The sequence below is a fragment of the Podarcis vaucheri genome (assembly GCF_965113315.1).
Source record: "Podarcis vaucheri genome assembly, chromosome: 1".
Lineage (NCBI taxonomy): Eukaryota > Metazoa > Chordata > Lepidosauria > Squamata > Lacertidae > Podarcis > Podarcis vaucheri.
Genome location: NC_138759.1, coordinates 23525087 through 23540627, shown reverse-complemented (window position 1 = coordinate 23540627; position 15541 = coordinate 23525087). Strand labels below are relative to the sequence as shown.

The window sequence follows — 15541 nt, the reverse complement described above, 5'->3', positions numbered from 1 at the left end:
CTTCAGTTTCCTTACATTTCCAGCATTTATTATCGGGCAAATGATAGATTTTTGCAAGTTTGACTGGTGTCATGTACCACCTGTATATCATTTTCATAATATTCTCTCTTAAGGCATTGCATGCCGTAAACTTCATACCTGTGGTCCATAACTGTTCCCAAGGGGACAGTACCGTTTCAGACTGCGGGTGAGTTATTATGCGCCATAGACATTTACCTATTTAACTATAGTGGCTTTCCTCTTTGACATTCTTAAGCACATCTGTTTGGTCACTGTGAGAACAGAATGTTGGACTAGATGGACTATTGGCCTGATCCCCCAGGCTGCTCTTACGTTTTCTTGTTCAGGTTCCCCTAAGCAAAGGAAATTTGCTTAATCTGTGGTGATTATGTGTTTAGAGAATCAAGTAAAGATGTATTGCAAGGAAGAAATAAGTTTTTTAGGCTTCTAGAACGAATATGGAAGAGTTGCTCTGTCTAACTCAAGTACAGCTTGACCATCCTTAAGCTTTACATGTTCCCTGCGTCCCCTTGTACAGAGGCTACGAACAATATCATCCTAATGTAACTGAGCAGATAAGAAAGTGGTATCTGTGACGTTCTGATTTAAGACCTTTCTAGAGTTAATGTAAGAAATTCATAGGTGATTAATGCATACTTTGGCTGGTAGAATCAATTCTCTACATCAGGCCCAATCCAGATGGCCACTTAACATTTCACCAAAGAAGAGGAAACGTGTAACCAAAAAAAGAGGACAAGAGAGGATTCAGATCTGCATAAATTTCCATGTGCTAATACATCTGTATGCACACTTATACATAATTACTATAAAGAGAAATACATCTCACTATAGTAGATAAAACTGACCCAGTGACATGCATACTAGGGTTATAACTTTTTTACAACCTCATGTTGTAGCTTAGTTAGATGAACTTTTGAATAAAAACAAAAGGATGATCTGTCATTTCCAAAGCTTTTGAAAAAAGGTCACCCCAGAATCAGTAAAGCAATTTTTGTACTTGCAACTATATAATGTATTATGTAATATGCATAGCATATATCATACAATGTACATATAATACAATGTATACACTTGTATGCGGGACGCGGGTGGCACTGTGGGTGAAACCTCAGCACCTAGGGCTTGCTGATTGCATGGTCGGTGGTTCGAATCCCTGAGGCGGGGTGAGCTCCCATCTTTCGGTCCCAGCTCCTGCCCACCTAGCAGTTCGAAAGCACCCTTAAGTGCAAGTAGATAAATAGGTACAGCTCCGGCGGGAAGGTAAACGGTATTTCCGTGTGCTGCGCTGGTGCCAGCTCACCAGAGCAGCTTTGTCACGCTGGCCACGTGACCTGGAAGTGTCTCCAGACAGCACTGGCCCCCGGCCTCTTAAGTGAGATGGGCGCATAACCCTAGAGTCGGACACGACTGGCCCATACGGGCAGGGGTACCTTTACCTTTACCTATACACTTGTATACACTTGTATACACTTGTATACAATATAATACAATGTATACAATGTATACACTTGTATACACTTCTTATTGCTTAGAATAAGACAAGGTTGCAGTTTTATTCTCCAATACAGTTTTAGAAAGTTCCAGACAGCTGTAAAATAGTTTCATAAACAGTCCCATAAACTTTTTAAAAGTGCTAATACTTATGAGTAGTATATACAGTGGTACCTCGGGTTAAGTACTTAATTCGTTCCGGAGGTCCATTCTTAACCTGAAACTGTTCTTAACCTGAATCACCACTTTAGCTAATGGGGCCTCCTGCTGCCGCCGCGCCACCGGAGCACAATTTCTGTTCTCATCCTGAAGCAAAGTTCTTAACCTGAAGCATTATTTCTGGGGTAGCGGGGTCTGAAACCTGAAGCATGTGTAACCTGAAGCGTATGTAACCCGAGGTACCACTGTACGGTGATTACAGCTTTTCATTTCAAGGTGGCCTTTTTTTACAACTCAGAAGAATTAGAACCTTTTTCAGTGTTTCTAAGCAAAGCAAAAGTTCATCCCTTTATGATACAGGGAATTGTGTTTTTTTGGGGTGGGGGATCCAAAAAGGTATAACTGTAGCGCATACCAGCTTGGTCTGCTGTCTAGGTGCTGACTGTTGATGGGTAATTTCAGGACCCTCCCTGCTCCCCTTGCTTTATATTTAAACTGGACAGCCCTTTGAATAGAGAACTGTTCTCAGTGAAGTAGTAGAAGAAGAAGGGTTTGGATTTGATATCCTGCTTTATCACTACCCTAAGGAGTCTCAAAGCGGCTAACAATCTCATTTTCCCTTCCTTCCCCACAACAAACACTCTGTGAGGTGAGTGGGGCTGAGAGACTTCAGAGAAGTGTGACTGGCCCAAGGTCACCCAGCAGCTGCATGTGGAGGAGCGGGGAAGCGAACCCGGTTCACCAGATTACGAGTCCACCGCTCTTAACCACTACATTATTATTTCTTCCATTTATACACTGCCTTTCATCGATCAAGAATACAGGGCAGTTCACAACAATAAAAGCAATAACACAACCAGCACAAGCATTTTTAAAATGAAAGGTTTAAAGCATGGCAATACAGCAGCAAACAGATCAATACAAGTGACCCCGCACAAAATGTCAGAGCATCCTATAAGCCTGGCTGAATAAATGGCCACTCTAAGCCAGATCTGAAGGAATGCATTGGCCATATTAACTGCTGATCCTGCCCTTTCATCGATGCCTACTTCTTGCAGCTAAATTCGGCCCTCCATCCACACCCACCTGAGACTTCCTCAGTACCAGAAACAGCAATACTGTAGAAAGGAAACATTTTGCCAAAACACCCACTGAACAATGAAGCCTTTTTAAATGTTTGACAACCTGGCTGTGTATTTTTTGCACAGCAGGAAACATGACTCTCATAACCTACAGAGCCCAGCTAATAACAGCATAAGATTTTGTTTATAAAGAGAGTCTTAGCACTCGAGCGTTCCACCACTTTGTTTTAACTGAACTGGCTTTCCCTTTCTACATATATTCTCTAGTTTACTTAAAGTTTATTTATTTTTTGATGAGGGAACAGAAGAATATTTATATAAGGCTCCAGCTGAGTATAACCGTCAGCTTCAAATAAAACCCCTATTGACTTTGCCTGACATATAAGGAAATGTGTTTCATAGGAAATACTTGTAACCAGCCAATGGCCACAAGCTCATGCACAGCTAAGCATGTTTAAGCTTATTGATTTGAATAGACTAAAGTGCGCTTAAACATGGGGTGGAATGTGGCCAGTGAGAATAAAGGGAAGCCTATCTTCTATCACGACAGCAAATTCATGGTGGCTATAATTTTAAAGGACCTTCAACATTTGGTCTTTTAGAGATGGATGGCTGTAATAGTAGTGCACGAAAGAAAATGATTGTGAACCCTGCAAATAGAAATTGAAGGTTGCTTTTGATGTTATTTTTCTTAATACATAACTCTCAAAATGTTTATAAGGAAATAACACACACTTTTGGAATGTGCAACGGTGTAGATGAAAAACTGCCACATACACACTGAGATTCCTAAAGCATATCCACCATTCGTGTGTCTCAGATTTGCATCTGATAGATGCAAAGATAGATTCAGACTATCCGTTTCTCCTTTCTTGCATTGGCTTACACAGCTTCTCCTGGGCCATTGAAGGGGTCAGTTGCATGACAGAGTTGTTCCAGACCATGCTTTTTTCTTTTTCTTTTTACCAAGCACTGACTGTAGAAATCCCCTGTGCATCAGACTTTTTCATTTAATGTGGAGGCTCATTGCAGGCAGGTTGAGGATGGTGTGGGTATTTGCTCCATTGGACCAGCCAGCACAGGATTTGGTTGGAAACAGGATGGTGGGCTAGATGGCCTTTGGCCTCATCCAGCAGGGCTTCCCTCATACTCTTCAATTCATTCCAAAATATGAATTTCCAAAATACGGTTCTTTCTTGCAGTAATGAAGCCACTGGGAGAGTATGAAAACCTGTACTGCTGGCAAATTCATTCGCACATTTACATCTTCATCAATCCTGTTTCCTAATCTGTGATTTGGCAGCTATGAAGCACAGCTGCTCTACAAAATATGTGAGAAGGACTGATTTGCACATTAACCTAGGCTAATGCAGGTTGTGCATGGTGGCGGCCAACTGTTGGGCCCCTGTGCCTTCTCTTCTCTTCTCTTACTGCATGTCGGTTTTGAATGTTGAAATCAGCTCTCAGCCTGCTCGGTTGTGTTATCTGAATAGGCCTCTTCTTGTTTCAGGGAAGCTTTACGGGGCAGATGACTTCCTCCCGGTGCTCATGTATGTACTCGCCCGCAGCGACCTGCCAGAGGTGCTTCTGAATGTGGAGTACATGATGGAACTCATGGACCCTGCACTGCAGCTGGGTGAAGGTATGAAAGACCTCCTTTGTGAAAGAGGGAGGAGCGAGGGTGGAGGTTCGCAAGGGTACACCACTGGCAGAAATGAGTACAAGCTGCCCAGCAACCATAATTGTAAATGTTTATTCCAACTTTACATCTGCTCTTCAGCTGGTGGCCAATGGCAGGGCTGGCACCAGAGAACATTTGCCAAGACCACCATCCTAACATTGGTAGCGTTTCTACTTTGCACAGAGTATGCAGAAGGATCAAATGCAGCCTAAGAGACTTATTCTGATTATCAATTAAATTTGTATACCGCCCTTCATTCGTGGATCTCAGGGTGGTTCACAACATAAAATTACAATATAAAAAGCACAAAGTAGATAATAAAAATAAGAACAACAGCAAACCAATAATCCCTCCTCCCACAACACATTTAAAAGGGCATTGGATGTCAATCAGCCGAAGGCCTGCTTAAAGAGGAACATTTTCTCCTGGTGCCTAAAGCTGCTTGATGAAGGCACCAGGTGAGCCTTCCTGGGGAGACCATTGGATAAGCAGCGAGCCACTGCAGAAAACACTCTTCTCATGTTGGTACCCTCCAGATTTCTTGTGGAGGAGGCACACAAAGAAGAATGATCTCAGAGGATTATCTCATGGTCCAGGTCTCGTCATATGAGCAGCGGTGGTCCTTGAGGTATTGTAGTCCTGAGCTGTTTAAAGCTTTATAGGTCAAAACCAGCACTTTGAATTGGACCCAGAAACTAATGGGCAGCCAGCGCATTTGGGCCAGGATTGGCGTTATGTGCTAAAACTGCCTTGGCCCAGTGAGCAACCTGGCCACTGAATTCTGCACCAGCTGAAGTTTCCGAACTATCTTCAGAGGCAGCCCTATGTATAATGCATTGTAGACTACTATTTCTTCTGGCTCTTCAAGATTGTGAAGGTCCCACTCAGGGTGCCATCCTAGAGCCACCAAGATTCCCCCTTACTTTTTTTTATTTGTTCATTCTTCATCTTCTGAGATCTACAGCCATGATCACAAGTGGCTACTGGGGGCACCAGATTCACATGACAGCAGATGGCCCTTGGATGGTGGGTGTGGGAATGCTTTTGGTTTGCACAACAGTTTGATTGTGTGACATAGGTTTTTGGGCTGTTATACCAGAGCCACTTCATACATTGACCTATAGTGGCTTAGAGAGAAAGAGAGAGCTACCAATCAGGAAATGAATCTGGGACCTTCTGCATGCACTGAGTGAGCTTTCCCCCTCTCTTCTTTCGTGTGACCTTAACACTATGCTCAAGGTTTTGAGGAGGAAGGCATGACTGGGCAGACAAATGAAGGGCAGACAAAAGGAACTACTTCTTCACACACAGTTAAAATATGGAATTCCCTGCCACAAAATGGAGTGATTTCCTTCAACTTGGGTGGCTTTGAAAGGGGATTTGACAAGTGTTTGGAGGATAAGGCTCTTGTTGGCTACTGACCATAATGGCTTTATATTACCCTCAGAATCAAAGGCAGTATGCTTCTGTATCCCAATTTCTGGGGAGCACAAATATCAGGGGACCACAACACTCCTCTCCTGCTTGCGGACTTCTCATAGGAGTCTAACTGGCCACTGGGAGAGTAGGATGCTGGGCTAGATAGACCTTTGGTCTCCTCCACCAGGACTCTTCTCATGTTTCCATTAGGGATGTCAAATGATTCCAATTCGCTCTGCTTTGGGGAGCAAGCCTATCCATTTCGGATCACCAGACCCATTCACGGCCCAGAACATAGATATGTGGAATTTTCCATATGATGAGCTGATGTATGCTAGGGTCTGGCAACATGCTCAAAAGATAGTCCAAGGACTGCCTTCTTTCTTTTAAAAAGTTTTACAGCTGCTTGGAGCAACTAGTGACTTCATTGTGTCTGCGTGGTAAAAAAGGCCATTTGAAATCCTCCTAGGAAGCCACTGTGCATCATAATGTGTCGTCCCTTCCTGGGGAATCATGCGGAGAAGATGGCTACCTTTTCTTCTGTATGTTGTGTCCCTGTGTAGCCTTACAAGGATGTTATGGATTTTTAAAAAAGATTTTTAAAAAGAAAATCTGCACATAGGTTGGACAGACCAGCCCTTTTATTATTACTATTTTGCATATAGGAGAAAGCAACACAGGACAGAAATAGGCCGATTTGCCCATCTATGCCTTACATCGCAGGCAAAGCAGAGTTTAGTGTATATTTATGACAACAACAACAGAGTATAATTAAGGCTAATTACTAAAAAAGATATATATCTGGCTGTTCCTCTAAGGAGCTCCGAATAGGATACGATGGGCTCCCCTGAAATGTGGTATTCCATCTAGATTTGGCCAGATCTTGATTAGTTGGAGAGACAGAACCGCATCAAACACCTTCATGGAGCGCTTTTGCAGGAGCACCACAGCAGGGCTGGACACCCAGTTTTTTAACTGAGGCAGTGCCTCTTCTGCCCCCACCTCCATGTCCTTCAGGAACTGCTTCCCCCACCAACACATCAGTCTGTATACAGATAGGTAGCCGTGTTGGTCTGCCATAGTCAAAATAAAAAAAATTCCTTCCAGTAGCACCTTAAAGACCAACTAAGTTAGTTCTTGGTATGAGCTTTTGTGTGCATGCACACTTCTACAGATACTTCAGATCTTCAGTATCTTCAGATCTTCAGTATCTGAAGAAGTGTGCATGCACACAAAAGTTCATACCAAGAACTAACTTAGTTGGTCTTTAAGGTGCTACTGGAAGGATTTTTTTTATTTTCATCAGTCTGTATATCTTTGAAGACCAAAGTTTCTGGGAGGGCTTTAATTGTCGCACCGATTAAAAGTGCTGTATCTTTAGTAACTTGCCACCTGGTCATATGCCCCAGGGATCCCCAAGGACACTTGCACAAATAAATAGGTCCCTTTGACAGTGTTGCTGCCTAGGTAATAAAAGCCTAGCGATGCCCCCGAAGGGAGCAGAACAACATGCATTTGGAAAGATATTGTTGTGAATGGTTGCAGTGCTTATTTTGCATACGTTTGGAATTTTGCATAGAAATGCCATACTTCAGCCTTCCCCAATCTGGTGCCCTTCAGCTGTTTCAGAGTATTGGCCATGCTGGCTGTGGATGATGGGCATTATAGTCTAGGGCTCCAGGTTGTGGGAGGCTGTCACAGATTGCACCTCTTACATTTCATGACCTTTTGGCCTCGTCGTTGATGCCATTAATCGCTCTACACCTCTGTCTCTGTGTGTGCACAGGTAGCTCTCAGATGGTGTGCAATCTACCCCATGAAAGCTCATCACACCGTAAATGCCCCATTGAGTTCAGTGGGGTTTGCTTACATGTGTGGGGCTGTGCTGTAAATCTGCCAGCGTACACTGTTCTGCTCCAGGTCCTTTGCTGTTGTTGTTTCACTGCGGCAGCCTAACCCAGCTACCCTTCAGGGAAAACCTAAGTGAGTCTCCAAACACATCAGCTGCTGTGTTTTAAGAGCAATCCGTTCTTCTGAAAATATCGTTCTCCAGTGAAATGTCAGCCAAATTTATTTACAGTGCAATCCTAACCGTGTCCACTCAGAACTTGTAAGTCCCATTGAATTCAATATATCCATAGATATTGACATGCAATGTTTCCAGTGGTGCATTTTCTCTCTCTCTCTCTCTCTTTTGCTACCCTCTGTGTGGGCAGGTGGTGGTGTCATTTGTCTTTAATGGGTTCAACCTGGACACAGTTTAGGCAAATACGTACATGGGGGGAAGTCCCTTTGATTGTAACAGGATAGATAATTATGTGCTTAACTTTTTTTCTTTCGCATTCAGTGGGGCTTAATTTGTGATCAGTTATGCATCTTATGATTTAGGGTTTATTTAAATCATTCCCCTCCCCTAAAAGCAGTACAGCAGGCTTTAAAAACAGCTGGCAAAATTAGGGCTGCCTGTGATATTTAGTTGTCGCATCAAGTTGGTTAGATTGGCCAAAAATATTTGAGCTTTTGAGGCGCTCCTAATTTATCAGGCAGTAGATTTAAAAATAAAATAAAGTCATTAATTGTTTTTTAGACAAGTGTTTACAAAAAAACCTGAGTGGCTAGAGTTCATCCAGCTTCCTCTCTTGCCAAGAAGAGGGTGCTTTTGCTGAGGAGAATTCTTCTTCAACACCTAATAATAAAAAACCCAAAAATTATTTCCTTCAGAAATACTGTTTTATTCACCTGCTGCTTTGGCATTATTTCAGCAATCAGTCTATTAATTAAATTGATTAATTTAATCAGCAAAAATGTTCACAATTAATGGACTTGCAGTGCAATCACATGCGTTTCTACTCAGAAGTAGAAACAATAGGACTTACTCTCAGGTAAGTGGGACCTCCGGGTATAGGCTGGTGTATAAACAACAACAACAACAACAACAACAACAACAACAACAATTGATTGCAGCCTTACTCCCAGGAAACTGTGTACAGGATTGCAATATTTGAGCCTTTTTAGTCAACTGACTAAATACAACTCTAATTATAATTCAGACAAATAGAATTCAAGAAAGATCTGATCCACCTCTCTAGTAGGAATTGCTAGATCTTGGAAGATTCTTATCCAGATTCTGTAAAAAACATAACAGATAATCTGTTGGATTGTGAACAGCTTCTGCAACGGCAAAAGCACACCCACCCACCACTTCACATGTGCAAAGAAACTAGCACAATGTTATTAGCAAATGGGTAGATGGGCACTAAATTGCTATTTAAGAGGGAAGAGCTCTAACAATGGAGAGAGGAAATACTTGGGATGAGGAATTTTACAAAACATCTGCCAAAGGGGAATGTTTGTACCTCTTGAGTTAGATGGAACTGGAAGGAACCAGAAAGTGGAGTGCTAAATAGGTACAACTAGTGGCAAGCTGCATGATAAGGTGATGTTCCTTGCACTATTTTGAATAGCAGATTGTGCAACGGTAAACCCAATCTATCTTCCCGCAACTCCAATGTTGGTTCCAGAATTGTATGTTGCTTGGGTGCCATCTGCTGGCCACTTCCAATGATGGTAATATTTCTATACATGTATTTGTGTTTTCAGTAAGTCATTAATCATCGTATCTCCCTTTAAGGATTCAGGTTCCCCTCCTCTCCTGGCATCATGGGCATAGCCAAGGGGCTGCCCCTCCCTAAATCAATAAAAATCTATAAAAAATCAAAGAAAGAAAGAAAGAAAGAAAGAAAGAAAGAAAGAAAGAAAGAAAGCATTTGGGGATTGCTGGGAACTGTTTGAATCTCCTCTTGAGAATTGGTGTGATCTCCTCTTATGTACAAACCGATTTGTTCCAAGAGAGAGAGAGATAATTACCCAGAAGACCTTACATCCTTTCGGCAGAAGTCTTTTAATTCCTTTTGCCACCTCTGATCTACAAAGTGTATTCCGCACTGTGCAGAAGAGAACTGCCACTGTCTCTGTAACAGCAGCTCTGCCTCCCCTAAGCTGTGGGCCAGTTCACACATTCCAGCTGGCATTGTCCCTTGCCATGTTAAGGCTCACTATGTTGCTTTTTATAATCTCTTTTAACCTGGCTCCCATTTAGCAATATTTGTTTTGGTTGGTGAGAGACCCATACCCTGAGGTTGGATAGTCATATGTCAGAAATTATTTTGCATTGCAGGGGTTTGGACTAGATGACCCTTGGGGTCCCTTCTAACTTTACAATCCTATGATCACATATAACCTCCCCCATCGCATCATGAACACAGGTAAACTTGAATGCGCAATATAAAGGATGTCTAGAGGGGTCCTGTGTTGCATGAACCAGAACAAAATCAAGACCAAGTGGTTTGGGCTCTTTAACTTTTTCCTTTTTCTTTTTCTGTTAGGCTCGTACTATTTAATCACTACTTATGGGGCGGTAGAACTTATCAAGAGCTATGATAAGATCACAGTCACTCGGCAGCTGAGCTCAGAGGTCCAAGATTCCATTCACCGCTGGGAGAGAAGGAGAACGCTTAACAAAGCCCGGGCTTCCCGATCATCTGTTCAGGTTAGCAGATAAATAAATGAAGGAGAGCAATCTATGTTAACTTAATTATTCATTAACTTACAAATGTAATAAGCAGAGGCCACAAATCACCTTAGTGAGGATGAAATTGGCATCCTAGCTTATTTCAGCTTGTTGGTTTATTATTTGTAAGCTGCGGTGAGAGCCTGTGGTTTAGGGTGGCACGCATACATTTCAGAGAGAAAGAGAAGCTAATTTTAAGTTCAAAGGCAGTTTTCAGCATCTTGTCCTTCAACCACATGGTGGCAGCAAAGCTCCCTTTTGCTACAGGGATAAAATACCATATTGGCTCTCTTCACCAGAACCAAGGCTGTGTACTCACTATGCCTTTAAAGCACAGCCTTTCCCTCGAGGAATTCTGGGCACTCTTTGTTTGTTGTAAACAAAGCATACGCCATACCCTATTCCCCGGCCTCAGGGGATTTACAGTCTAAAACTTGGTTGGGAGAGAGTCCCTCAAATACTTAGCATAACATGCCAACTCAAATACTTGGCATAACATGGCAACTCATAGTCCCCATCTTCTGCACAATACATTTAAAGAGTTGATTGAGAGACCCTTACTCCCCTCACAGAACTACAGTTTCCAAAGTCTTTTAACGGACAGTCTTTTCTCCCTAGGAAACTCTGAGAATTATAGCTCTGTGAGGGAGTGACAACTCTCAGCACCCTGAACAAACTGTGGGTCCCAGAGTTCTTTAAGGGAAGCCATGATTTAAAAGTATAGCGCAGATTAGACCTCAGTTGTCCCTTCTCCAGGCTAAAGGTGTCTAATTCCTTCAAACTTTCTACATGACAGCCATTCGGATATTTGACGGTGGCTGTGGTACCTCTTAATCATCTAATCTCCAAGCTAAACAAACCTAACTCTTTCAACTTTTCTTTATAGGACTTGATATCCAGGCCCCTCACCATCTTCACAGCCTTTATTGCTCATCAATAGTATGTTGTTGATTATGATAGATTCACAGTATCTATTAGTGATCACTATCTATCAATTGTCATTTTAATATCTATGGATAACATAACCCACGCTCCTTGTTTCCAGGATTTCATCACAATCTCCTTTATGGAGGCTGAGGCGAACACCAGGACGCTGGCCTACCGAACTGACTCAACAACGCACCAGCTGAACCAGCAGTGCGCTGAGAAATTCGAAGTCCCAGAGCCTCAGAACTATGGGCTGTTTGTTCAGGTTGACGACAAGAACCTGCGGCTAGATGATGACGCCCTTCCTCACCGCATCAAATCCCACCTCCTGAGCAAAGAGCCCAAGCCGACTTTCCATTTTATTTATAAGGAGATGGGCGGAGAGGAACCACCGGTCCCCGTTATCAAGGACCCAGATGTTTTATAACAGCAAAGCTGTTCTCTTGTAGCAGACTCGTCCAAACAGCCGTGGCATTTTTCATTTCAAAACTTCCTGATCTCCACCAGGTCACAGGAGCACAGCAAAGTGCATCTTCTGAGCAGAATGGCGATGGTCGAAAGCCTATGCAAATCTTCATCTGGGGCATTTCCTCAACAGAATTCATTTTCCACAGTAAATTGAATATTCCAAGCAGCTTTCACTCTTGGAGGTGGGGGGGGGGGGACTTGAACAGTTCATAACCTTAAAATGTGAGCAAATGATGTAACTTTTGTGCCAGCTGCCCTGGTACAAAGTAGGTAGGCTTGTGGTTATGGGCAAATGGCAATATATCAATTCATCCAGTTATCAAATCATCAGTATTATCAGAGAAGGTCCACCAAAGAAAATTCAAATGGTCCTTCCTGTAGTAGTAAAAAAAGATAATAAAGTGAATATATGTGGCGCCCTTTCCTTTCTCATCCAAGGAAACAAACTTGGGACCAGCTTGCTGTTTCATGCAAACCAAGTATTCATGGTTTGTTTCTCGCCTAACAAATCATGACAATAATAATTATAATTTTATTATTTACACCCCAGCCACTCTGGGCTGCTTAAAGCATATCTAAAAACATAATAAAAACATAAGGCCTTAAAAACTTCCCTAAACAGGGCTGCCTTCAGATGTCTTCTAAAAGTCAGATAGTTGTTTATTTCCTTGACATTTGAAGGAAGGGTGTCCACTGGGAGGGCACCACTACCGAGAAGGCCCTCTGCCTGGTAAGCCAAGCAACAAACCATAAGTGGTATTTCACACCTAATGGCTTGTTTTCCTGATTTGTTTTACCTCTATCCAGGAAATAAGGGGTAGGGGAGGAGCACCATGAAGACTTTTGAGCAGCATATACTAGCACAAATCTTCACATCAAACATATCATAATTTGAGCTATGGTTTAATGTGACATGTGAACCACTTTTGACAAGACTCCAACATTTCCCCCCTAACCCTCCCCAGTGGTAGGGCAGACCCTGGATATAAAAGTTATGTGCCTACATAAAATTAAGTCTAAATAGACATTTTTAAAAGAGTGCTCCCCTGCCCCTGGGTATTTCTTTCCTACTCTTCCTTGTAACATTTAGTTCAGGAATAGGGAGCATTTGACCCTTCAGAGCTTGCTAAGCTACACTTCCCATCAGCCCTAGCAAGCATGGCCAGTGGCCAGAGATGATGGGAATTGTAGTTCAGAAACATCTGGAGGACCAGAGTTTCCGCACAACCAATTTAGTTGGAAAAGAAACGTGTGAAATGATTATGTCCATTTCTCCAGCTTTGCCTTGCATCATTGGCTATTGGTGACAGAGCAGCACGTGGTACAGTGATTCTATGTGGCTTTCTCACAAGCAAAAGACACAGAGCTGACACACGTGAAGAAACAATGAGGGGGTTTTTTATTCCACCAAGGACACAAATCAGAATCGAGAATCAGATCACACAGTGTGGTGGAAATGTTTTCGTCTTGAATCCACATCGAAGTCACTTCTCTTTACCTTCCACGAACATCCCACCTAACCGTTTAAGGGCAGGCAGTTTTACACGGAGCAAGGGAGGCAGAAGTAGAGGAAGAGAAAGGTGCACAGAAAAAGTGGCGGCAAAGAGAGACTTGAGAAGCAACAGCTAGTTATGGGAATTCTGTGTTCTGTAACAATGAAAGCAAAATGTTCAGAGTTAAAATTGGAGGGCTGGGGTGGTGGGATCTGTGTAACACCATATGCAGCTTTTGAGATGCTACCACTGAAATAAATGGTGCATATTCTTCTGCTGTTGGTCACCCTGTGTGGATAAAATGTGGGGGTCTTTTCGAAGTCTGTACAGCAGCCACAAAAACAAACCTAGGCAGCCTGGATGTAAGTTGTACAGCTCAGTACATAGGATGTTTGCAGCGTAGCCTTATAATCACACAATGCATACAGTCTTCTGATATTAAAAAATACACCCCCTGAGTGAATAATATTGGCCTCGTACATGTGGCTAATTAATTGTTACTCACCACCCCTCAGTTCATTTTAGCTGTAGCAACTTCCATGATCTATTATATGTGTTACACAGTTTTTCTGAGCAGAGAAGTTGTAAGTGGGCTGCCGACTGCTGGGTCATATTTTGCATCAGTGACTTGAGTTAGATGTGCAGACATTGTTTCCTGCTGTGCAGGAAACAATGCCCTAGAAGAACAGTGTTGCTGGTCTACCTCTGTGACAATTTTGCAGTGAAAAGTGTGCTGGGGGCATAACCTATCCCTAGAGCTCTAGGTTAGAGTTAAGCTGTCTAAAAGCATTAGAAACAGATTGGCCACCCATTTACCCTGGGAAGCTGCTCCATAATTTTCTAAAGCAGACGGTTACGTCCGACCCACTGACTGCTCCCTGCCTGTTGAGGCATGAGCTGTTTAGGAGCTTGAAATCAACCAGTTCTTTAGGAAGTCAGCTACTGTGCTGGACTGATCTGATGATATCTTGAGGAGTAAGGGCCTTTTCTGTCACTTTATAAAAAGCGCATCTTCCAACAATGTGTTCTTTTGTTTCGTATAGAAATATTTCATCTCCACCTTAGATATACAGAAGCAGTTTATCAAAACTGTTGCAGTAATGCCTGTTTATGTGTATTTATTTCCCTGTGTCACTGTATGTATTTTGAGCAATGTCTGGTTCATAATCAAAGACTTTGGAGGGCACAAAAGCTCGCCGCAGTAATTTTGCTTGGGTCCTCTGCAACAGCTCAAATAAAGAAAGTCAAAGGTCACTGGGTGGCCTCTCAGCTATCACCCTACCTTTCGTACTCAGGGCCTGGAAATGAATCCTCTGACTGTGTTGCCTGTTTAAATCTTCTAACGATGCTGTATTGCTGTGTGATTTTATAATATAAAGCCATGCTGTTTAAAAAAGTTGTCATTGCTAACGTTCCTCCAAGAAAACTGCTCCTGTTCCAAAACGTTTGACCTTGGCATTAAAATCCCATACAAAAGGCTTCGGTTTTCCTTAAATGTCACTGCAATCCTTTTCTTCCTGGAAAAAAAAATTGAGTCCCTGCAGAAGTTAGGGCATCTTCTTTGGTGATCACTCGTAGCTAATTAAGATTGTCTGCCATGAACACAGTCTTAATGGTGTGTCCGTAGGTGACTGTGGAGGCCAATTCTGGATCCACACGTCCTTCCACAGGGGGCACATGGGTTTCCGGGTGGGAGTTGATCATGGCGAGGGTTTGCCAAATGTGCCTTCCCCTTAGCTCGTTTCTTCTTTTAAGCCAGAGTTTGTGCTTCTTCAAAGTCCATGACACCTTTGGTAAGTGGCCCATCTAGTCCAGCAACCTATTTCAATTATATGTCTTTGAGAAACAGGGCATCCTGCCTGTGAAACCCAGAGACTGCATATAGCTGTGAGGATAAGCAGCCATTGGCGGGCTGATGGTGGAATTCAGCGGTGTACTATGGAGATTGTTCCACCTGGCAAGCAATCCTTGTGCTGTTGGAACAGTCTCTGCTCTCCTCCATGTCTTGTTCTGTGAGTTCTCCTGACTCTCCAGAGCAGATCTGCGGAGGGTGCAGGCAGGAGTCCCATTGCACAAGCTTCCACTAGCACAAATATTCAGTTGAATCTGACTCTTCTACACCATAAAGCCCCTTTTCAAAGACTTGGGGTGCTGTCTGAAGAAGGACCACTTCCTTCTTGACCCTTCTGTCCTGTCTGCTCCATTTCGCTAGTATTGCACTAGCAGTGGC

General features: G+C 42.9%; 1 protein-coding gene across 3 annotated transcripts in view; it reads left to right on the top strand.

The window, feature by feature from the left end:
* Positions 1–14789, top strand: part of RIN3 (Ras and Rab interactor 3) — a 78492-nt gene extending 63703 nt beyond the window's left edge. For all 3 annotated transcript variants that reach the window (XM_082232563.1, XM_082232564.1, XM_082232565.1), the window contains 3 exons: positions 4264–4395; positions 10239–10402; positions 11469–14789. In XM_082232563.1, the coding sequence (XP_082088689.1) occupies positions 4264–4395; positions 10239–10402; positions 11469–11777 (605 nt within the window). In that variant the 3' untranslated portion in view covers positions 11778–14789. The remainder of the gene's footprint in view (positions 1–4263; positions 4396–10238; positions 10403–11468) is intronic.
* Positions 14790–15541: the final 752 nt, after the last annotated feature.